This window comes from Triturus cristatus, chromosome 4_1, assembly GCF_964204655.1.
Source record: "Triturus cristatus chromosome 4_1, aTriCri1.1, whole genome shotgun sequence".
NCBI classification, from domain to species: Eukaryota; Metazoa; Chordata; class Amphibia; order Caudata; family Salamandridae; genus Triturus; species Triturus cristatus.
The window spans coordinates 31,325,037-31,350,314 of NC_140585.1; the positions used below are offsets into that span (position 1 = coordinate 31,325,037).

The window sequence follows — 25,278 nt, forward strand, 5'->3', positions numbered from 1 at the left end:
GCTGGGTAAATAGAATCACAATCTGCACCCCTTTTCCTTTGCAGGTTTGGGAGACCGTACTACGAATACAATTGCAAAGGCAGACGGGAGTACAGGCAGAAGAAACAGGTAATTGTTTGCTAGAGTTAAAGTAGTGCATCTTCTGTTGCCGGTTTCACTGCCTGATCCCCACATATTTAAACTGGCGTACGTGAGTTCAAGCAGAAGAGGTAGTTGTTTGGTAGAGTTAAACTGTGGTGCATCTTGATCATTGTAGTATAATATACTTACCCATGTTTTCTTCTGTTGCAGGCTTCGCAGCCACAACCCCATTCATTCACACAGGTGTACGTGAGTTCAAGTAGAAGAGGCAATTGTTTGGTAGAGTTAAACTGTGGTGCATCTTGATCATTGTAGTATAAAGGATTGCATTCATGAGCTAGGCGTCAACGTAAGCCATGTTCCCTCATCTTGCAGGCTTTGTGGCACAGCAGGTTCAAACCGGCGGGCATGGAAATGTTCAAGCGCAAAGCTGTCACTTTGGGAGAGTGCAGTGCTTCACCACAAAGGAAGAAATGTTGCCTTGTATTCAAGAAAGAGTGGATGAAGGAAATTGTGGAGGCTGAGATGCAGAAATCACGAAGCAAGGTTCACGTGCAACTCGGGGAACTTTTCCAATACAGTCCAGACGTGGGCTTGATTTGCAAAGCATGTGCTGAAGCCAAAATTGTTGGGGACTTTTCCACAGGGAAGAAATGGAGTGATGGCTGGAACCTGGATTACATGAAACGCCATCTACTTAGCAAAGTACACGAGTCTGCCATGGTGATCTTGAGAAACAGAAGTGCTGCTGCCAGGTTTGGTTATGGAGTGCGGGCAATGCTGAGAGAAACTGCCACTGACAAAGCAAATAGAATGGAAGTAGTTGAACGCCAAAGATCTGTGCCTGAAGAGATAAAGATTCTCATCAACAACGTGTTGCTGGCAGTCAAGATGAATACTTCAACGTTATCTGTACAAGACATCCATGACCACCTAGCTTTGTATGTCAAGATACCAGACAGCTGGAGGAGCAAGAACTATGCCTTTGAGTTCCTTGAGGCCATCAATAGCGTGATACACTGTGAATCAATGGCAGAACTTCGTAACGCTTTGTATCACACATTGATAATTGATGAGAGCACTGATATTTCTGTTTCAAAAATGCTCATCCTGTACTTCAAGTTCCGACCAGTAACATCAACAGAGCACAAAACACAGTTTGGGGGCATAGTGAAGCTGACTAGTTGTAATGCTGAGGCTATCACTACTGCTGTGAAAGATTTCTACACTGCCAATGAACTGGACCTTATGAAAATGGTCATGTTCACATCTGATGGTGCGTCCGTGATGCTGGTTAAGAATAATGGTGTTGCTACTCGCCTTAAACAAACCATACCTCATCTAGTTGAGCAGCATTGTGTCGCCCATCGAGAAGATTTGGGAGTTGATGATGCCTGGAAAAGGGTTCCAATGGTTAAAGAGATGGAGACATTATTGAGGACTGTCTACACTGTGTTCTCCAGATCTCCTGCAAGGAAGTCCAAGCTGTATGAAACTGCATCGGTCACTGAATGTGAAGTGGTCTCTTTTCGACCACTGAATGAAGTCCGGTGGCTTTCAAGGCATTTTGCTGTTGGTGCACTAATTCGTAATTACGAGGCTGTTCTTAAGTACTTTGAGCATGAGAAAGTTGAGAAGAATGATCCAGTTGCTAAATATTGTTATAAAAAGCTATCAAACTCCAACTACCATATTTCACTTGCAGTACTTAATGACATTCTGGGTGAATTTGCATCTTTGTGCAAACTATTCCAAAAAAGTTCTCTGACTACTGTTGAAGCTGCACAGTATGCAAGAGCAAAGACTGACCAAGTTAAGCAACAGTATTTGGGGGACACTGTCTTTTGGAGCAGCAATGTAAGAGATCTGATGGTGTTGGACAAGGAAAGGCAAGAGTTTGACAGTGGGCCTATTTTGTCTTTTGTTTCCCTTCTTTGTGAGCACATGCAAAAAAGGTTCCCTGAAGATGAGCTGAAAGAATGGGCAAGTTTTGAAATCCAGGCAATGGCCGCACAATCACATTTTGATTTTGGGACTGAGAATATACAAAGACTTGTAGAAAAGTATGAAAATGTCTCGGTCCTGGGTGATTGCGAAACACCAGAAGATGTTGTTCGACAATACAGAGACTATAAATATGTGGTGGCAGAACATGTAAAGGGTGGGTTATTTACCACCTTTCAAGACATGGTGAATTTCACTGTACGCAATGCTGCTCAGTATAGTGTGGTGTCTCAGCTTGTTGATGTCTGCGCAACGTTTCAAGCATCTAGTGCAGATTGTGAACGAGGATTCAGCCTCATGAATACTATCAAGAGTAAATTGAGGAATAGACTAGAGCAGAAGCATTTGGATATGCTGATGAGGAGAAAGGCCTACCTCCTGAACGGGAAAGTTGACCTAGATCTAGTTTATTACCACTGGAAAAATGCCAAAGATCGCTGTGAGAAGCAACCCTGTCACCCCTCTAGTGATGCCACTTGACATGTCTCCCTTATTGTTTATGTGATATTGTATAGGCTCCCAACATTTCCCCACCCAATTAACAGTGCTCAAGTTAAGAATATTTATTAAAATCTTATGATGGTACCAACGTTTAAGTCTTGTGCTTTTCTAAACTTGAAGTGTACTTGCCTGTGTAACCAATTCATGTCATGGCGTGTTTATCCAATTTGGAAACTGCCTTTAAGACACTTATTGTGGCACTGTATGTGTGAAAATGCACCATCTTTTCACTTATTAAAGTAAACGTTCTGAGTGACATTTGGCGCCGCGCACACGCGCGGTGTGGTTCCTGGCGCACATAGCCATGGTTGCAGCGCACAGAGACCCTCCACTGCCGCACACAGAGGAAAGAAATTAGAGGGATCATTGCTCTGTACCCATTTAATAATCACCCAAAAGAAGGGGATGGACATTGTCTTACTTACCCCTGTAGGGAAATCACAATTATATTGTTCTTTGTTTTATGGTGTCTGATTTAATGTAATTGTTTTTTCCCCCTATTTTTGCTTTCAGAGATCAATTCAAAAGGGCTTGGGTAGGAATGTTTGCAGCTACAGAGGCAGGCTGAATATAATGAACACAAACAAATTGTAGGAGTGATTACAATTACTATGTCGAGTGAAAATTAACAGTTTTAGCATGCTCAATAGGTACTTCAATCCCTACAGTACTCCGTTTTTTAGTGTGGTATTGCCATATCTGTCCCCATTGTTACAATTTATGGCAGATACATTAGACTAGGGTTTCAGTTTTAAAATAAATATTTTAAATGCATCCCTTGTGTTCAAGTGTTTATAAGTGGTATTTCTTAATAAAAGTCCGGTTGGGGTTTCACTGGTTGTACCTGTAACTTCTCACACGATTGATCGCACCCTAAAACGTATCTCGTTCAGATACTGCTCAGTGGGTTGTGTAACAGTTGTAGCACAACTGGTTTTCTGCTTCGGGTATGTATCAGGAGAGATCTCAAGGGGTTAAAACGTCGTCCTGCTATTGTACCATTAGACCAGAGTTTCCCAAACTGTGGGTTGCGACACACTGTTTTTTGTGGGTTGCAAAAGTCTAAGCAATACAAAAAAATGCTTTTAAATTCTGTATTTATCTTGTAACATGCTGCGCTTCAAAGACAGAGGTCAAATGTCTGACAAATGACTGCTTATTTGTTTACTATGGAGACTGGTGTTTAGAAACTCCTCGCATTCTGCAGTCCGATAAAGGAAAGGGAATTATGTGACAGAGAGAGTGAAAGGAAAGGCTGAAGGAAGCCATTTTTAAATGAACTGTACACATTCAGGACTTAGGAAAGCAAAATGTTTTGCTTTCCTAATGTGTGATGGAGACAGATTTCAATAGGATCAAAACAAATCAAGGCACTTTACTAAGTGATGCACAAATGATAAATATTCACAGAAACCCAATTTCCAAACATTTTCATTTGTGTGCTATATAGTTTCATCATTAAACTATGTCTGAGCACATTTAGTGACCATTTCAATGTAAAAACTGCTGCCTGTAAATGATAGCGCTACCACATGATGCTTTATTACATTAAAAAAATTGCCTCCCTCATGTCTAGTAATGCTAGGTAGGTCGCAAAAGTTTGCCGTTCTAACCATTGGGTCGTGGTTCTAAAAAGTTGGGGAAACACTGCGCTGTATCACCGACGTAGCTGATACCCAGCTTGTTATAGGACTGGATGGTCCACTAAGCCCCACTAAGAATGTTTTGTGGCCTATTTGTGAACAAGAATGCATTTGAAACAAAACTCAGATACGACGTAGGCCCTTGTCTAAGGAAGATCTAACCAAGGATCAGATGTGTTGTTCGACGAGCAGAAAGTGAACCGCTTCACACTGCCACTTGTTAAAAGCACCAAATCCATGCGCTTCTACATTTGAAACCAACCTTAGCTTTAGGACTCACATTCTACACAAGAAAAAGTTTGCCTGGCATTAACTGCACCTGATCTGCCAGAGGATGACTGCAAAGCAGCCGCACAGGCACTGGACCCATATCATCTCGATAGGTGCAGCAGTGTACTGGTCGGTGTCCCATAGAACTATCTTCATAACAAGTTCTGCGGCAATTCAACAGGAAAATGAAACTCATGAAATTCTACTGGCTGCCTCAAGCCATCTGCAACACAGTCAAACATGATCTACTAGGCAGTACACAGGAGCAACCACCATGATTAACAACCACAATCAAGACATCTGGGACTGTTCACACTGCATGTGCTAGCCCAAGAGCCGGTCTGAAATGCAGTAAGTGCTGGAAGGAAAAAAAAGAAAGATGTGAGGTGGCGTTTCTGCTACTTTGCAATGGTGAAGCACTCCATCCAGCTGAGCCATGCCAGACACAAAACCCTTCTGACAAGTGCTGTATGACTTCTATTAAACATTTCAGCAAGGTGTCATTTGTCAGCTACTGAGGAGCCTCAAACACCACCCTCAAATCGCTTGCTTCTGCTTTACATCCTCCCTGGCCCGGCCCACCCACCTCTGTGCAACTAGCCCACCATGTGGCTTATCCACCTTAACTGGAGACGGCCTACCTATGTACTCCCCATGATGTGTGCCTACTCTCCAGTGCTTTCTCTATCCTCCATTATGAAGGGCATCACTCATCCTATGATACTCTGTAATGCGCGATGAGTACACACTACGTCTAAAGAGAATGCTGATCTCTACTTGGGCACAAGCGGATGACCAGGGCTGAAGATGCTGGGCACTTTACTAGGATAAGACATTAAGTGGGATTTGTTTTCGTCAGTCGTTCGGCTTTCAATAAACAACAACACACACTTGTCGCTGATCATCTCCCGCACATTTGCTCACTAGAAAATCAATACAGCAACAGAATAGTCTCTTTTTATACATATATATTTTTTCATTTTAATTTCTTTTGTTGGTTTAAAATGGATACTTATAATAAAAAATAACTCCCGTCCCATTTGCTGGAGATCGTTCACCTATACCACCACCTCTTAACTGTTATCTCTTCCTGGCGTTCTGTTATTTTTGGCATCTGGCAAGAAGCGTATTGCTGTTTGTTCCAGTTTAATACATACATTTACAGTCTGTTTTCATCGCTTTAAGCTTACATCAAGGGAGTGAAATATAGACTGGTCAGGGGACTTTTCTTATGGCCTTTTAAAGTTTTACGTGTCTGTGCATGGGGATAGCTCAGGCTGCTGCACGCACCTCATGCCCCTCTTTCAGAGTATCGTTTCCCCAGAGACAATGCTCACAGTACCTATGAGCAGATGTGGAAGGGAAGTTATTTCTGCCACAAAATGACAAACTGGTAGGAGGATTGTGCTCTTCATGAACAGCTTCCTACCAGACTCTACTTTCTGGACCCAGAACGGGGGTTAAGCTGGTGGAAACCAATACCCCCAAATGACCAGAAAGAGGTGACAAGACCCGACCAAAGGTTAAGTCTCATGCTGGGAACACTGGGCAAGGGAGTGTGTGATGTCCACTGACAGCAGTGCTATCCCACCATAAATACCCGAACAGGTAGAAGTGGCGATTATGGCAGGATGTACCCTCCCACCACATACTGGTAATTTTAGAGATAAAATAGATATGTACACACCTGAAATTAAGGAAAATGATGGGAAGGGGAGGGGAAGTCCGAACTCACAAAATATTAATAAAAATAATTAAAAAAATTGGTGGTGAGCAATGCTGCACAAAGTGGTTTGCTGTTTTTTCGTTCCCGTGGGAAAGCTTTTGTAGCCGGTAGAACCTAGCTGCTTAATAAGTCTGACTAGTCTCACTGTGACCAGAGAGCAGCTTTCCACTCCCTCCCTTGCAGACAAGTGCGCCCCACCGAAGGATTGTCTGCTTTGCTTAGCGACTGGTTACAAATGTACATGCAGGTGACCAATCTCCTGGCTTCTGACTGGTGGAGCGTGCTTCTCTTCCAATGCAGCCTGGGTCTCTGCACTGCTGTCACTTGAAGAAAGGTGGATCTCATACAGAAATCTCATATGTTGTTCCACCCACTCCGGAGACCTTCTTCACTCCGCCGCTGTTTCCACTGCTGCCACGAGTGGGGCTCAGGGGAGCCTGTCCAGGAGGAGGTGATGGGGAGGCAGCACGGCCAAGGTTCTTAGGCTGCCCGTTGGATTTGCTGTACGAGGCCTTCATCTGAATCTCATCCCTGAAGAGAGAGAAGGTACATGTCAGTAGTGGGACCAGCAAAGTCATTTGAGAAAGAATACTAAGCACTTTATGGGATATAAGGATAAGTTACTTACCTGTAATCCTAGTTCTCTTCCAGGGGTATCCTCTTCAAAGTCAGAAGCACTGAATATTCCCGCCCATGTGCGGGGACCCCGGAAATAATAATTATATATGGAAATCGTATGTATACAGCTCTATATATATATATCATTTTCTTCTCATACAATGCAGCTCCCAATAGGAGGCTAAACGATGTAATTACACACAGACTATATTTGCAAATATATAAAAACACAAGAGGGCAAGTAGCACTTGAACTCTGTTTTTTAATGAGTAAAGCACGCATAAAGAGCAAACTGCAAATAAAGTACACATTGTTAGCCTACAGACTGCATTGGAGACCAATAGCATAGAAAATTAAAGCATTTTCAACAAAAACTGGCACCGTGCCTTTAAGGCAGCCATGATCCCTAGCTTCCCATCATGCCTCAGGGGTGACAGTTAGGTCAGTTGTTCTTTGCATAACCCTGAAGGTCATGGCACAAAGATATCCTTTATACCTTCAGAAAAAAAATCTAATTTGCCTGGGGAGGTGGGTGGGTTGCTTATGACTTTGATGAGGATACCCCTGGAAGAGAACTAGGATTACAGGTAAGCAACTTATCCTTCTCTTCCAGGGGATACTCATCAATAGTCATAAGCACTGAATAGAATAGCAAGCCCACCTTCCACCTGCAGGCAAATGAGAAACAAAGTGACCCAAATAACAACCGAAAAATCAGCTGTTGGAACAGATTCCTCAAGGAGGTCTGACCTACTTGAGTGTCCGCTCTAATATCGGAGTCAAGACAGTAGTGTCTTGTAAATGTATGCACTGATCTCCAAGTGGCTGATGTACAGATCTCAGAGAGCGGTACATTATTGAGAAAAACAGTTGTAGCTGCTTTTCCTCTCGTGGAATGAGCTTTGGGAGCTGACAAAAGAGGCTTCTGTGCTAACTGGTAAGCCAATTTGATGCATGAGACTATCCATCTAGAGATGGACCGCTTTGATGCTGAGAAACCTGTCCTGACCGAACCATAATTAATAAAGAGACGGTCAGACTTTCTCAATGGCTTCGACCTGTCCAGATAAAACTTCAAGACCCTTTTAAGTTCCAAAGAATGTAGAGGCCTCTCAGCTGGAGTGAAGGGATTGGGGAAAAAGGTCGGAAGAGAAATGGTTTAATTTACATGAAAATCGGATACCACCTTCAGAAGGAAGGATGTGTTCTGAGGACTACCCTATTGAGATGGAAGACCAAGTAGGGCTCTTTTGAACAGAGAGCCTGTATCTCACTCACCCTACGAGCTGAGGTGATAGCCATCAAGAAAGCTACCTGCCACGTAAGGTGTTGCAAGGTTGCTTTGTGGATAGGCTCAAAGGGTGGACCCATCAATTTTGACAGTACCAAGTTCAGCTCCCAAGGAGGTGAAGGAGGTCGGACCGGAGGGTAGACCTTCTTAAGACCCTGCAGAAAATCCTTAACCACCTGCAACTGAAAGAACGAGGGTTGAGAAGGAGAACGCCTGTACGCCGTAATGGCAGCCAGGTGCACCTTAGTGGATGAGAATTTTAAACCTGCTCTGGCTAGGTAAAGCAAATAGGGCAAGACTACTTTCTCCTGCCCCTTGGTGAGACTACAATTATTTTGCACACACCATATGTAAAAACGCTTCCATTTACAAGCATAAGATGCAAGAAAAAAAGAGTTGATGCACACGCTATTGAAATAAATGCATAGTTCAAAACAATCAAATACAGCACAAAGCTTCCATTCTTCTTAATTTATTAGCGAAGTTCTTCCACTCCCCAACGCGTTTCGTCGTTTCGAGGGAATTATCCCATACGACTTCCTCAGGGCTCAATTATTTGATGAACTGCCAATCTGGTATAACTGGAAAATGATCCTATTTTCTAATACCAATTGTAAAAAAGCTGCTCAATCATAAGCTGGCCGTCCAAATAACCAGGTTTAAGTTGAATATACCCAAGGTGATATGCTAATATAGATATAACTGATATCCGATCGCCCAAAACGTGTAATCCAAAACCGTCTGCTTAACGTAATTAGTCACCAACTCATTCGGCTTCCAACATCCCGAGTACAGGAGAGAGGCCTCAACTCTTTTTTTCTTGCATCTTTATCAATCTTGTATTGAGCCTTGTGGGTTTTGGGTGTTGTTCCCACTGTTGTTTGCACCGCTGTCAATTTGACTTTCATATATTGGATTCTGTGCAATTTTTGTTGATAGCGCCATTTGCCTTTCACACCCTGCGAATTGTCTGTACAAGCATAAGAGTGCCTTGTCGAAGGTCTCCTTGCTTCTTTCAATATGAACATGCAGTCTTGAGGTAGGCCTAGATGTCCATACTGGAGGACCTCAGGAGCCATACTGCCAAGTTCAGTGATGGAAGGTTGGGGTGATGAATCCTCCCGTTCATCTTGGACAGCAGGTCCGGTCTGCACGGCTTCACGGACATATGTAGAAGGTCCGGGTACCACCACTGCCTCGGCCAGTCTGGAGCAATCAGTATCATCGTGGTGTCCGAGTGTGACAGCTTGTTCACCACATTCGGGATGAGAGGCAGGGGTGGAAAGGCGTACACAAATGCCCCTGACCAGCTGATCAAAAGGAGATTCCCTGTCGATCCTGGTTGGTAGTACCTTGTGGCTCAGACTCGCCATTTTGTGTTTTCTTCGTCCGCGAACAGGTCTATGCATGGACAGCCTCAAGCCTGGAAGACGTCGACCACTTCATCGTTGAGAACCCAGTCCTGCTGTTCTTCGAAGTGGCGACTGAGGGCATCCGCTTGAGAATTCTGCAGGTGAACTGCTGTGATGGATAGCTTCATCGCTAGTAGCCAGTGCCAAAGGGACTGCGCCTCCAATGACAGGGTCCTCGAGCGAGTTCCCCCCGCTTGTTCAGGTAGTACATTGTGGTGGTATTGTCTGTACTAGGATGGAACTCGTCTGAATCGAAGGGAGGAAAGCCTTGAGAGCAAGATGAACAGCCCTGAGCTCCAGCATGTTTATATGGTATAATTGTTCTTTTGAGGACCATAGACCTTGCGTCTGGAGAGAGCCCATGTGGGCTCCCCATCCTTGTAGTGAAGCGTCTGTGATCAGAGACTGAGAGGGAGGAGTTTGATGGAACGGAACTCCTACTTCCAGATTGTCCCTCTTCATCCACCACGGAATGGATGCTTTGGCTGCGTGTGATAGACAGATTTTGTCTTCCCAGCGAGAAGACCGTTGATCCTATTTGTCCTCCAGATCCTGCTGCAGGGGACGCATTTTTAATCTGGCATTGGGCACCAGAAAAATGCAGGACGTCATCGATCCTAGCAAAGAGGCGATCTGACGTACCGACGACAGGTATCTTTTTTAAATCTGTCTGCCTTTGTGAATGAGGGATAATTGTCTCTCCTCCGAAGGAAACCCTTTTCCTCACTCGGAGTCTATCAGCGTCCCCCAGGTAGTGGATTGTTCGAGTGGGTTGCTGTGTCGACTTCTGGTAGTTCACGTGTAGGCCCAGTTTTTGACAGAGCCCTAGACACTGCTGGAAATGTTCCTCACAGTCTGGGGAGAGGAGCCCTTCAGCAACCAATCGTCCAAATAAGAGTAGACGAAGATGCTTCTGAGCCGCAGAGCAGCTGCCACCACTGCCATGCACTTCGTGAATACCCGCGGAGCTGATTTCAGTCCTAAGTGCAGCACTTTGAATTGATAGTGGGATGTTCCTACCATGAATCGTAGATATTGCCGGTGATGCTGATTTATCGGTATATGAAAATAGGCATCTTGCAGATCCAGCGAACAAATCCAATCCCCTTTGCGGAGGTGAGGATATATTTCATGGATAGCCAGCATGTGAAATTTTTCTCGTTTGATGGACTTGCGTGCTCGCAGATCCAAAATGGGTCTGTATTCCGACTTCTGACCTTTTTTCTTTACCAGGAAGTATCTGGAATACACTCCCCGACCTCTTTGCAACTGTGGGACCTTCTCTATGACTGACTTTTGGAGAAGGATGCCTACTTCCCTCTGTAGCATGTTGATCTGGTAGCTTGATGTTACTGGAGGGATCGAGGCAGGACGACGTCGGAAACGTAGAGCGTACCCATTTTGCAGTGTAGCCAGCACCCACTGATATTTTGTGATGGCTCGCCACTCTTGAAGATGATTTGCAACACTTCCTCCTACTGGAGCGTTGCAAGGTACTGGAGGAAGCAGAAACTCATTGCTTGGATGGAGGTTTCATCGAGGTAGAGGACTGACGGTTCCTCCTCTTCCCCTGTTGGATCGCCGGATTTGGTACTGCGATTTCTGCTGGCCCAGCTGGTTTTGATTCTTTTGCCAATGAGGGGTTTGTAGCCTCTGTTGGAAAGATCGGCGATCAGTATTGCGGTAAAAACGACGAAATTCTTTTTTCTCCAGCCCTACCGTCTTCAGGGTATCTAGCTCGGTCTTCATCTGTGCCATCTCGTCATCGGTGTGCGAGCCAAACAACGATGTCCCGGAAAATGGCAGGTTGAGAATCCGGGACTGCGCCTCTGGCTTCAGAGTTGTAAGGCGAAGCCATGAAGATCTTCTGGCACAGATTCCGTGGGCGTAGGAGCGTGCTGAGAGTGTAGCTCTATCCGCTGCAGCACTAATGACTTGGTTCGCCACAAAGCTGCACTCCTGTAAAACTTCTTCGAAGTCCTTACGGTCTTCCTTGGGTAGCTTACCTGAAAAACGCTGTCGCGAGTTCCATAACGCTCTATCATAACGCTCCAATAGAGCTGAAGCACTGGAGACTTTAAGCATGGATGCGGAAGTGCCACATACTTTTCCCCCACATGAGTCTTGTGTTTTGCTGTCCTTGTCTGGTTCTACTGTAGACGAGGAGGCCAGTAAGTGGGTCTTTTTGGCGGCAGCCACAAAGAGTCCGATTTTGGATCCGAGTTCAAAAAGGAGGGATCCTCGTCCGACAGACGATACTTTTTTAGAATTCTCGCCGGTGCGATCTTGAGAGTGGCAGGCATAAGAAAATATGTCCATAACTGGCTTGAGTAGACCCGGTACCAGAGGCAGTAATGGACGAGAGGACACCTTCTGATTCAAAGTCTCAAAAATGACCGAAGAGGTAGTCTTCTGAACAGGCATGGGAATCTTGAAGGTATGTGTCTTGACGTTGACTGCTTCGACGGAGACCCGCATCTCGACATCGATCTGGATCTTCTGCTCTTCGACGGAGGGCTGTGCCTTGACGTCGAGTGCCGCCTCGACGGATATTCCTGTCTCGACGTCGATCGTGCTCGCTTCGACGGAGGGATGTGGCTCGACGTCGAGTGGCGCCTCGACGTCGATAGTCTTCTATTCGATGGAGGGCTGTGCCTCGACGTCGACAGTCTTCGCTGTGATGGAGGGCTGTGCCTCGATGTCGAGCACCTTTCCTTCAATGGAGGACTGTGTTTCGACGTCGGCTGTGAAACCGACGGAGACTGCTGTCTCGATGTCGAGTGTCTTGCTGACGCTGACGGGGAGCCCCTGCCTCAACGTAGACGATAGGACATCCGACGATCTCTGCTTCGACGGCGATCTGCGCTGAGACGTCGACTTTGGCCTCAACATCTCAGATGATGACTTACGTCTCGGCGTTGATATCTGTGTCTTGACGTCGATCGTCGCTGTAGAGTCGAAGGCGGAGGATCTTCTCTCGATGCCGGACGCTGTTCCAACACCGATAGAGACTTGGCTTTAGAAGTTGAAGAGCGGCGCTCCTGCGCCAAATCCCTCGCCGACGATCCCGCCACCAGTACCTTTGACGTTGAGCCCGACGCCGAAGGGGAACATATCGGGACCTTGCTCCTCAACGTCGAACGCGCCCTTTTCTTTGTCTTTACAGGAGATCTACCTCTTTCTAAGAGGTCATAAAGAGTGATTCTCTCCCTGTCCTCGATGGTCCTTTTATACAACTTCCTGCAGTGTTGACAGGCCGCTGGAGAGTGTGATTCACAATTGTGTGTGTCCGGCTTGGCCTTTTTGTCACAGGCAGGGCAAGGATCGAACAAAGAAGGCATTTTTGACAGAAAAAAAGGTCTTTCTGTAACAAAAAAATGGTTCAAATCTCACTCAATTATCAAAAGACGTTGAGTGAAGTCAAGAAAACCACAATAAAACAAGATAATTTAGACAGAAAAGTAAAAAAAGTAGAGAGCTGTGAATCCAGGGTCCTGAAAGAAGGAGCCAGAAAGAACAACTGACCTAACTGCCACCCCTGAGGCATGATGTGAAGCTAGGGGTCATGGCTGCCTTAAAGGCACGGTGCCAGTTTTTGTTGAAAATGCTTTAATTTTCTATGCTATTGGTTTACAATGCAGCCTGTAGGCTAACAATGTGTACTTTATTTGCAGTTTGCTCTTTATGAGTGCTTTACTCATTAAAAAACAGAGTTCAAGTGCTACTTGCCCTCTTGTGTTTTCATATATTGGCAAATATAGTCTTTATGTGTGTAATTACATTGTTTAGCCTCCTATTGGGAGCTGCATTGGTATGAGGAAAAAATTATATATATATATATATATATATATATATATATATATATATATATATATATATATATATATATATATGCCTTTGAGTCTTCCGTTAATGAAGTGCCTCCACCTAATCGAGAGTTGCTTCGTTGCAAGGAACCGCACGGAAGCCGGTTTCTGTCAATCAAACCAATTTTTCTCCTCTGAATACGGAAGAAAAACGAAGCCGTGTGTGGTCGAAAATTGCTTTTATTCCTCAGTCAGCCATCCGTCAAACGCGTTTCGAGTGCGCAGCACCCTTGTTCACTGACGCGAAGTAAAGTTTTTACAGCCATTTTAAACTTTGTGTTCTCCACGTGACCAAACAACTACAATGCAAGTGTATTGGAAGACAGACTCGTAGTTTTCAATATGAATTGCATACTATTACACGTGAATAGAAAATCAGCAAGATTTGGTACTGAAAAACAAATAAATACTCTGTCATCCGTAATAATAATGAATAAATAGTACATTTGCAATGTGCGTATTGCCCAAGTGGGCTTTTTGAGTAGTTGTTACATATATTTGTCACGAAGCCGATCATTTCATCACAATATAATTTCATTATAAACTAAAATAGTATCAACAGTGATGATATCTTCTCCAAAATCCATTTCATTAGTCCGTCAACCAAACCAATGAGTCAAATGAATCAAATCAATTGCACTACGTCACTAGTGCCCAAGTGGGCCTATGACCATATCCATATTGGATAACATTTTAAGGCTTTCTCTCAAACGAGCCATTATGCCTGTGTGATGCCTTGATACAGCTTTCGTGAATACTCCACGTGGAAAACTTTATATAACCGAAGTTTTTGGCTAGGAACATTAGTTCAAATTTCATTAACCTAGATGAGTGTACAAATCCTCTTCGACATTCAAACCATCTGGCTGCTTCGAATTCAATTTGATAATGTATCGTGACTCCAACCTCCTTAACTGTTTTTCCCTGTTACCTCCCCTGGGATTCTTCTCTACTGCGTCTATCACAAAATATGTGAGACCATCTGGTCGCTTATTGTGGAATTTCTCAAAATGTCGTGCGACAGGATATGATCTGTCGTCATTTTTGATTGCTCTTAGGTGTTATAACACTCTCTTGTGTACTTCCAGAATAGTGCTGCCAACGTACCTCAAGCCACAAGGGCATTGGAGCACGTAGACAGCATACTCGGTTTTGCATGAGAATTTTCCTCTTATTGTTTGCATTTGTTTGTTTAAGCCTGGTGCATACTTTTCAGTATTCACACCGTGCTTACATGCTTTGCACTTTGAACATTTTATAAATCCCTGCTTTTTTGTTAACCAAGTCGTTTTCGGTTTGGGTTTTCTTAAGGTACTTCTAACCAGGGTCTGTTTAAACGATTTCGCTCTGCGAAATGTAATCTGTGGTCTGTTTGGGAGAACTTTTCCTAGGATTGGGTCATTCTTAATTACATGCCAGTGTTTGCAAAAAATGCCTCTTAGTTTGGTATGCTGTGTGTTGTATGTTGTAATGAATCTACCTGGTGTGGTTAAAGACAGTTTCTTACTCTTCCCCTGTTCCTCCTCTTTTTTATCAAATAGGATATTTTCTCTTTTCCTTTTCTGCACTTTGTGGATTGCACTTTCTATCCACTCATCTGGGTATCCTCTATCCAGAAATCTTCCTTTTAGAACCGATAGTTCTTGTGCAATAATCTGTTCTGTGCTACAGTTCCGTTTGGTTCGTATACATTCACCATAAGGTATGCTCTTTTTAAGATTAGTGGGGTGAAAACTTTTTGCGTGTAAAATAGTATTACTGGAAGTAGGTTTTCGATACAACTTTGTCTCAATTTTTCCATCTTCAATATATACTGTCAGATCCAAAAAATTAATTTCAGTCTTGCTAATTTGACTAGTAAATTTTAAATTGAGATCATTAATTTGTAGGTTATTAATAAATGTCTCAGCCTCCTCTTCAGTCCCTTTCCATATGACGAACAAGTCGTCAATAAACCTACTCCAGTGCAAAATATTATTCTCCCACTGTTGTTGATACTGCGACCTGACCACCTGCTCCTCCCACCAGCCCATATGCAAATTAGCATAGCTGGGGGCGAAGCAGGTGCCCATCGCAGTACCGCATACTTGGTGGAACAGTTCATTGTGGAACAAAAAATAATTACTTGTGAGACACCTCTCAATCATTGACAGAAGCATTTGGGTGTGGGCCCACATAGATATCGGTCTTGAACCTAAAAAGTATTTAACAGCTTTTATCCCATCAGTGTGTCGTATACTCGTATAGAGTGTTGTTACATCTATCGTGATCAAAAGGTAATCATCTTCCCATGGTAGGTCATATATACCCCTCAGAAAGTCCCCTGTGTCCTGGATATAGGAAGGTAGAGTTTTTACTAAGGGGTTTATGAAAGAATCTACATATTTTGAAGTATTCTCCAGGGCACTACCAATAGCAGAAATGATTGGGCGCCCTGGAGGTACCTCAATGTCCTTGTGGACCTTGGGGATTAGATAAAAGACTGCTGTTACTGGATGGTCTATTTTTAGGAACTTGTATTCATCTTGTTTGAGTAATCCCTGGTCAAACCAAAATTTTAACTGTACATTGTACTCATCATTACTTGTCAACATGACTTTCTCATCGACTCTTACATAACATTTTTTGTTATTGAGTTGTTTATATGCTTCACTCAAGTATTTTTGTTTATCCCATAGGACAATGTTGCCCCCTTTGTCCGCATTCCGAACAATACAGTTCTCATTTTCAGTTAACTTCTTTATCAGGGCTTGGTATTCTGATTGCTTCCTGTTTTTTTCTCTAGTATTGATTTGACAACTCAATTTTTTAAGTTCATTGGTAACAAGTTCACAAAAAATGTCTATTCCATCTCTTGCTGACACCGGAATGAATCTTGAAGCGGGTTTGAAGCTTGTTGGTATCCCTTCTCCAATCGATATGCCCTCTTCTTCTGCAATTGTTTCCACATCCTCAAATGCGCTTGTTGTGTCCATTGATTTTAATTCCATCATTAAGTCAAAATCAGTGACTTGTAGCCCGCTTACTGTAGTTGTGGAGCTTACCACGGTAGATGTTTCCCCCATTGTGGGTATACTCTTCAACATGGGGTTAATAAGAAAATGTTTCTTTAATTTGAGTGTTCTTATGAATTTGAAGAGATCTATTCTCGTTTGTACATAATCCAGGTTAGATTCAGGGCAAAATGTAAGGCCTAACTGTAGGATTTCTTTTTCACGTTCAGTGAGGATTATGTTCGTTAGATTGATTATCGCCGCATTGTTCGTTACCCTCATTTGTTCATTTTCTTCTCTTGCTTTTGCTGCCCTCTTCCGACAGGCTGCCCCCTTCCTCCTCGCTGTCCTCTGCCTCTTCCTCTTGGAGGTCTTTGTGATCGTGTTTGTACCTGTTGTCTTGGTCGCAGGTTGAACCTGCGTTCTTCGCATAAAAAATCAAATTCTTCAATTACTGTTGGTACTGAGGTTTGTGGGGTTGCTGCCTCTTCTAAGTCGGTGTCAACTTCTGAACTCTGTATACTACTGTGTTCAGAGTGTTCTTCTGTGCTGGGTTTATTCATCTGGGCGAATTTGTTCCTTCTGATTGTATCGAACTTTTTTGCGAAGGTGTAGATCTGACCCCTGTCATAATCTTGTTTATCCCTGATGAATTTTTGCGCTTTCCTCTCTCTAATGGTGGTTTCATATTTTTTCATCCTTTCTTTCAATGATGATTTAAACTCTGAAATCAAGTTTTGATTTTCTTCTTTGCTCAAGTCACTGAGTAAACATTCCATTTCTGATAAAATTTTGTTTCTGTCAATATCGGCATACTTTATTAGAATCACCAACATCCTTCTTGAGGCGTCATTGTTATTTGCTGCCCACTCACGTAACATGTCTGGATTGGGTTCTTCATAGGTTGGAGTAACCATTATTCGTAGACCCCTAGGCACTCTTTCTACTTCCAGATACCTTTGTAACGATTTTGATTCCCACCATTTTGAGAGTTCCAAGCGCTGGAGCTTTTCTAAACGCTTTAATCGTGAATTTAGATCACTCACTGTTTTATCAGTTACCATTGTTCCCACAGTTCTCGGACTTGTATATTCATCATTGAAAATCTGCGAAGCTGCTTCTTCGCGTTCCTGCATCTCTGAGGCTGACATAACGAGGAAAACAATTATTTACTCGAGATGATCCCGTCATATATATTTATATATATATATAGAGCTAGAGCTGTATATATATGATTTCCATATATAATTTTTTTTAAATTTCCGGGGTCCCCGCACATGGGCAGGAATATTCAGTGCTTATGACTATTGATGAGGATCCCCTGGAAGAGAACTGAAAAAATCATTTATCTCATGATGGATGCTAGAAGTATGAAGTCATCTCATCTTAGGTCATGAGTGCTGTAAAGATGGTGTAATTGATATTTAGTACAATTATGACATCATGGCCACATCTGGATGAACTTTTAATTCAGTTAGAAATAGCCCAGTGAACACCCTGGTGCACAACTAACTGGAGTGACACAAACAACTGATCGGACTCATTAAAGCACGGTGATGGTGTTCAAAAACCACGTGAGCAGAGTGGAGTCTCCCTCTCCCCCAAACATTTCATTCGCGCACAATTTTGTTAAATCAAAGCACTGATCAATCAAACCTAGGCCTCCACAGGCTTTACTAGTAGCTCTCACTGGAAGCATCTCCATTCACAACACCCTCCCAATCCAAAATAAGACAAAAGAACACCTAAATTGGACAGGTCTTCGCTTGAGAAAAGCTGACCCACAAAATGTTGACAATGAATAAGACCCAAAATCAACAAGAGAAAAATCGTTCTATGTCAATGTTTAAAGATGCAGTAAAATTATTCTAGATTCAAACTATTTTGCCTGATTTTCTGATCATATTTTCCAGTATGAAAACGTTTCCTCCAAATCCAGAAGATGCCTCCTGACATTTAACTGAAGCACTTTGTATTCTCTCAAGTGTCAAACATATCTTACTGTGGATTACAAGAAACATGAAGAATGTGTTCTGTCACCTGCATACATTGCGCCCACTGACGGATTTACCCAAGGAATGTAAGTTAGAGGGGTAGCCCAGGGCAGCAGCGCTGGTTGTGCCAGCCTGGAGGTCCCCCACGTTAAACAAGTCCGCCGCTGCAGACTGGCAGAGAAGTCGTGGACTGCTAGCCTCACTTTGCCATTGCAAGCAGTGGCAAAGCCCCTACTTCCCCAGTACATCTGTGTAAGTCACCCCTCTGGCAGGCCTACTGAGTACCAAGGCAGGGTGCCACATATGATATGGCAGGACATGTATTTTACATGTTGTGACAGCTAACACGCACAACTACCATTTTTACTGTGGAAAGACTTGGTGGTCCAATTGGTGAGTACAGGATTACGCGTTGATCCATCAGCTGTGCTAACTCCTGAATGGTGCTACCAAAGTGGATACTTCAAGGTATCAAACAACTTGTTACCTTAAGCCCGACTTGTATCTCAGTCACAATTAATGTAACTTACTGCAGTGTGCAGCTATTACAAAGCTGCCACCTTGCTGCATTTAAACCTCCGGTGTCTTTCCAGTCACACATGGTACGAGACAGATTTATTCCCTCCTGGAGAGACATGCCTACAACTTTAAGAAGGGAAACCATGAGGGATTGCAGGCCAGGGATGTATTACCTCCCTCCTGCAAGAAGCCACTTGGGTGTTAGCCCCAAATGGCAGGCTTCAAATGAGAAGCTGTTTAAGGGCAGATGGGTCACACTAGGAAGGAGGGCTGTCCCATTGTTTAGGCAGACAGGCTGGCACGGGGAGCAGAGAGGGGCATCCAGTTGCCAAACCAGTTTCCATAGGGGCATGTAGCAATGAGGTAGCCACACCCCAGGGGTGGGCTAGTGAAGTCTGAACACCAAGAGCCAAGAGAGGGGTCTCACCATCTTGGAAGTGGCAGTATTGTGATTCCTGGGCTAGCCAGATGCCACAGGAAGTGGTCACCAGGTGGGTGGGAACCTGGTTGCCTATTGGCTACCAGCCACATCCTGCACAAGCATAAGAGGGGCACCCCCAGACCTCAGATACCTACCGACGGGAAGGAGGACCAAAGGAAGAGTGACCTGCTGCACCAAGTGACCAGCAAAGAGAAGCTGCACCAAAGAGGACTGTCCTGCAGCACCGAAGGATCAGCAAAGACAGCCTGCACCGAAGAGGACTACACCTGCTGGTTGGCGCAGGAAGGGACTGTGCTTTCCGTGTCCTGCTCAATTAGGAGCTTTGTCCAGAGCACGGCAAAGCCAAGAGACTCCATGGGCCATTCTACTGACTTCTGTTTGCAGCACAGGGAGACAACAGCTGAAGAAGCCTGCTGGAGCAATTTGGTAGCCCAGAGTCTTCAAGCCACTACCAACACCACCGGGCAGCACCAGGAACAAAGACTCGACGTACAGAGTTACACCCGAGTTTGCTGAGCCCGGGAGTGGCCGGAAGGCGAGTTATCAACCCAGGAAAGATCAGCCAGTGACAGCGACGCCGGGCGACTGGACTTTGGCCGGACCGGAGAGGACCTTGTGCGTCAATCCTGTAACCAGGCTCATCGCACCATCTTTGTGGACTGAGGAATGCTTGCAGGTAAGACCACCGTCGACCACATAGCATATACAGCATCTTTCATCCCTTGCATCAGGACCACTCCTCAGGAATCCACCGCAACAAGGATAAAGTACCTAGAACAGCTGGAGGATTGCTTCATCTGTGAAGGTAACTGTTTCTAAGGACTTTGCTGGTCCCCCTGACGGGCTCCCTGCCGGAGTTGTTCGCCCCAAGTACTTCTACCCGACCTCATTGAGACTTTTCCAAGTTATAAAAGTTTCTAAGTGTCAAATTAGAAAGATTTGCCACGGCTTGTTCGCGGTTGAATGAAAATGCTTTGATTTATTATTACTTGTAATATTCATATCTCTGGAACCCCCTTGTGGATCTTTTTCGTTTTAGTCTCTAAATTCGAATAAAAATACAGTCCATTTTTATAAACTGGTTTCAGATTTGAGTGTCGTGATTTCTCCTTCAATTGTTTTGGTACTTTTTTTTTTACAACAAATGTTATTGATTTTCAAGGTACCATATGGGCAAGGCCCAGCGAGCATCGCAGCATGTAAAGATACAAAATACACTAGCAAGGCACGGTATAACATCCCTAATGATATCTGCAGAACTGCAGACCCAAACCCCACGCACCATGTGTAACTTATACAACATTATACAAAAGTAGTGTGATCTTGCTTCTTCATCTCTGCACAACCCCATTAACCTATATTGGTGAATTGCTCACAACCAGCTTATCAATTGGATCTCAGGGAGCCACTGACTCCAGAAGTGACAAGTCTATGCCACGGTATGTGGCCCATCTGGCCCAAATCTTTGTGTTTTTGCGGACATCCCCGAGCCTGAAATACTGCCACTTCAGCAAACAGGCACCTATCCATGGCTTTCTTCCAGGGGCCTATACTGGGTGGGAGTGTCGCCTTCCAATGTCGAGCTTAGCTAGTGCAAGCCCTAGAAACAATAAATGACTTTTAGATCTGTCCCCCCCCCAATGCCCTCGGTACTGTATAGGAATATCTATTGAGGGTCTGCAGGAATGCGCCATGCCAGCACTTGCCCCAAGCAGGACCTTATGCCCGACCAGAAATGTTGCAGTGCCGCACAATTCCACACAGTGTGGAGGAACGACCCCTCATCCGAATCACATCGGAGACACATAGGGGACTGAATAGCCCCCATCCTGCATAGGCTCAGACGTGTAAAGTAAAATATCCTATGGAGATATTTGAACTGGATCAGTCGATATCGGGTGGAGACCACAGAGTACCGAGGGCTAGCCAGTGCCTCCGCCCAGTCATCATCTGTCAGTGTGGGCACATCTGCTTCCCACGCCACCCGGGTCCAGTGTATAGTGGTTGTGGAATGTGTGATCAGTGTTTGACGAATCTTGTGGGCACCCAGGTCCCCCATGAGCAACCAGCCCTCCAACGGGTGGGACACTGGGAGACCTGTGACGCCCCGTATCAGAGGGGATATATATAGCGTGTGAGCTGCAACTATCTGTGGAATTGCGTTTTATGGACGCTGAAATCAGCCTGTAGCTGCTGAAAGGATTTGAATGTAGACCCCTGCATTACGTCTCCCAACACAGAAATCCCAATGTCATCCCACCTACGGAAGCCCGTCAGAGCCGCGACTGGCCGAAGGTGTGTGCCGCGCCAAAGGGGAGTAGCACCGGTGAGTTTACCCTACCAACCCATCTGTCGGACCGCTCGCCTCCAGATCTGAATGGCCGTCCTACATGCCGGGGGGTAGTTCCGTCAAAAACAAGGAGGTATACAAAAAGTCGAGTAATGGGGTTTTGGCCATGAAGAGTCGTTTCACAGCGTAAGCTAGGTCCGATTGTGAGCAATACCACCAGTCATTTATCACCAAAAGATGCGATGCACAGTAATACGCCTGTACATCCGCCGCCGCTATCCCACAGCAATAGGTAGATTGGATACCGGTCGCAAGCGCCACCCGAACCGCTCTGCCCCCCAGAGAAATCTATGGAGTACTGCATTAATTTGACGAAACCAGGACGGGGGGGGGGGGGATTGGAAAGGGGCAATTTTGCAGCCTATAGAGCAAGCAATGCAAAGACACCATTTTAAAGATGGCTGATGTACCATATAACGAAAGAGGGAGCTGGGACCATACCGTCTCATCTCGAACTGTAGGCAGTAACGGCGCAATATTCCATGACCATGCTTCAGTTGGGCACCGTGTAATAACCACCCCAAGGTATCGGAAGCCTGACTCAGCAATCACCAACTGCGAGGCCCAAGCTTTGGACCGCTGGTCACCGTAGATCGGAAATAATATGGATTTGAATGGGTTAGCACAGAGACCAGAGGTCTCCCCGAAGACCCTCAGAATCTGCAGCACCGAGGGCCCAGAGACCCACAAATCCGACATAAAAAACAGGGCGTCATCAGCCTAAAGCGCAATCCTATCTGAGCATTCCAGAGACCAATCTAAACCCCGTAGGCGAGAGTCCAGACGGACCCACGCCGCCAGGGGCTCAATAGTCAGTGCGAACAGCAGTGGGGAGAGCGGACAACCCTGCCGTGTGTCCCTTCGAATGGGGAAGGGAGCCAAGCACCGGCCAGCCACTCAGACTGATGCGGTGAGGTTCGTATAAAGCAATTTCACGTAGGCCCGAAATTGGGGGCCCAAATTATACTGCCTCCAACAACTTAAAAAGGTACATCCAGCTTAATGAATCGAACGCCTTGTCGATATCAGCCAACAGGACTGCTGTGGGACGTCCCAGCCGGTGAGCCTCCGCCACCGCGTTGTGAGCTCATCTAATATGTCTGGTAGAAAGCTGTGGCATGAAGTCCAGATGTATCAGCTCGTCTATACAGGTATGGAGGCGGTCCGCCAGGATCTTTCCTAGTAGTTTGGGCTCGAAATTTAGTAATGAGATGGGGCGATAGGACCCCGGGTCGTCTGGTGGGCGGCCCGGTTTTAGAAACACCACGACCTCTGTGTGTCTCCAATCCAGAGGGAGAATATGCCGAGCAAATGAGGTCCCAGAGTCTCCAGATGAGGCCTCAGGAAGTCAGATGGGAACCCGTTCGGGCCCGGCGCAAAGCCAGGGTGGATGTTGGAGAGGGCCAACCTCAATTCCTCCAACAAAATAGACTCCTCCAGGGCATCACACCGCTCGTCCGATAGGCGGCGGGGAGGGATATCCACTAAAAAGGCATCTATGAGGGATTCGGAAATGACCACACGTATTTCATACACCGCCGTGTAAAATTCCGCGAAGGCCTGAACAACCGCCTCAGGGGGATGTACAGGCAACCCCCGCGGGGGACCGCAGAAGAGGTACCTGCTTCGGGGCTACCCTAGCCTGGCAGAGTCTATGTAGCATTTGACTAGACTTATCGCCCCACTGGTAAATCCTATGCTGGGTGGCCAGCCAGGCATCTTTGGCGCAGTCTATGTGTGCTTGATGGAGCATTTGTTGCACGTGCAGCAGATTCCGGCGGGCCGCGGGGTCTGAGCCTCCCACCATGAGGGATTGGAGTTCTTCCTGTCTGATCTCCAGGTCATGTACCTGAGCCAGGCGGCGACGCTTTTTCCTTGTGCGATAGCTTATATCTGCACCACGAAGTGTGGGCTTAAACGCTTCCCATAATATAACTGGGGACTGGCATGTGCCGGCATTGTATCTGAAGTAATCGGTGATTGCCTGACTAAGCATCTCCCTGTATGCCTCATCACGGAGCAGCCAGGGGGACATGCGCCACCTATAGGGGGCCCTGTTAGTTAGCAGTCGCAATTTAAGTTGGATTGGCGAGTGGTCCGATAGGCAACGGGGCAGAATGGATGCATGTGGCACCCTGTGCATATAGCTATGTGGAAGGAATAAATAATCAAGACGTGAGAGTGGGGTGAACCGATGATTCGTATGAGAATCCAGCGTTCGCTGGGTGTAAGGCCCGCCACGTGTCCATCCATCACAGAGTATGTGCGAGTAGATTCAATTTGGATGTAGTGAGGGGTGCATCTGGTTGACGGTCTCGCCACCTATCTAATGGACCCATAATATCATTCCATTCGCCCCACCCCCCCACACCATAAGGCCATCCGGAAGGCCCCCCCATAGCTGCGTTATTTTATCTATCTGTCTGACCAAGAGGCGGAGGGCATATACGCTACCCAGTGTGATGTGTTTACCGGCCAAGGTACCCGCGACCACCGTGTATCGACCATCTGGATCCAACCAATGCTGTGTAACCTGGAGGGGCACCCTACAGTGAACGAGTATGGCTGTACCTCGGGCCCCCCGTGAGAAGCCAGAGTGATATACTGTGGAGTAACCGTCACGGACAAGGCATGGGGCCTTCGTGCCCAAGAGATAGGTTTCCTGGAGCAATAGGACATCTGCTGCATACTGCAAGCCTCGCACATTCCAGGCAAGAACATTAAGCTCCCCCGGTGCGTTACCTGTAGTGTGAGCCATCCCTAGGTGTCCAACAAGGTAACTGCAACTGAGGCGTGCAAGGTGAAGCAATGTGACTTGTGCATGGTGCAGAAACATTCAATGAAGAAAAAAACAACTGAGAATCTGTCCCTCGTTCCCCCCCCTGCCCCCAACACCCATACTTCCTGCAACACGGAGTATCAGTCGCGGTAGAAACCCACCCCAGGCCCCCAACAGGATGACCCAAGCGGTCCCTCCAATGGATCCCCCCCAACATCACCCAAAACGTCCAGGGCGAGCTATGTTCAGATGCCTCCGGGCCTGTAGAAAGACCCCCATCGTTATGGCCCAATCAAATTAGTGTGTGGCCACCACCTGTAGGCAAAACCTGCCCCAGGAAGGGAGCATAGGGAAAACAAGCCAATGTGTCCCAATGCAGTTCAGTCTCCAGAGCCCGTCGGCTCTGGGGCACACCAATTGGAGCGGGATCGATGATGTCGCTCCTCCACCCTGTCGACCACTCCGATGCGAACCCTGAGAGGAATCGGAGTCCACCGGAGGCGGTGTGTGAGGTTTAAGAATACGTCTCTCGTCAGTCCACGCAAAGACTTCCTCCGGGGTATCGAAGAAAAAATTGTATGCATTGAACATCACCTTCATCCGGGTCAGAAACAGCAAGGCATAGGATAGATTTAGTTCATGTAGCCTTCTCTTGGCAGCCACAAAAGACTGATGCTGTTGCTGCACCAACTTGGTGTAATCAGGGAAAACCATGATGGGGTGCGAGTCGAAGACCATGTATTTCTTTATGGAGCCTGGCATATCGAAGTACTGCGTCCCGATCCGCAT

At 45.7% G+C, this 25,278-nt stretch overlaps 1 protein-coding gene across 9 annotated transcripts in view; it reads right to left on the reverse strand.

Annotated features, from left to right (window-relative positions):
- Nucleotides 1-5,450: 5,450 nt before the first annotated feature.
- The window catches only part of ZDHHC5 (zDHHC palmitoyltransferase 5), a 493,091-nt gene continuing 473,263 nt past the window's right edge, over nt 5,451-25,278 (reverse strand). For all 9 annotated transcript variants that reach the window (XM_085651402.1, XM_085651403.1, XM_085651397.1 and 6 more), the window contains one exon: nt 5,451-6,756. In XM_085651402.1, coding sequence (XP_085507528.1) covers nt 6,567-6,756 — 190 coding nt within the window. In that variant the 3' untranslated portion in view covers nt 5,451-6,566. The remainder of the gene's footprint in view (nt 6,757-25,278) is intronic.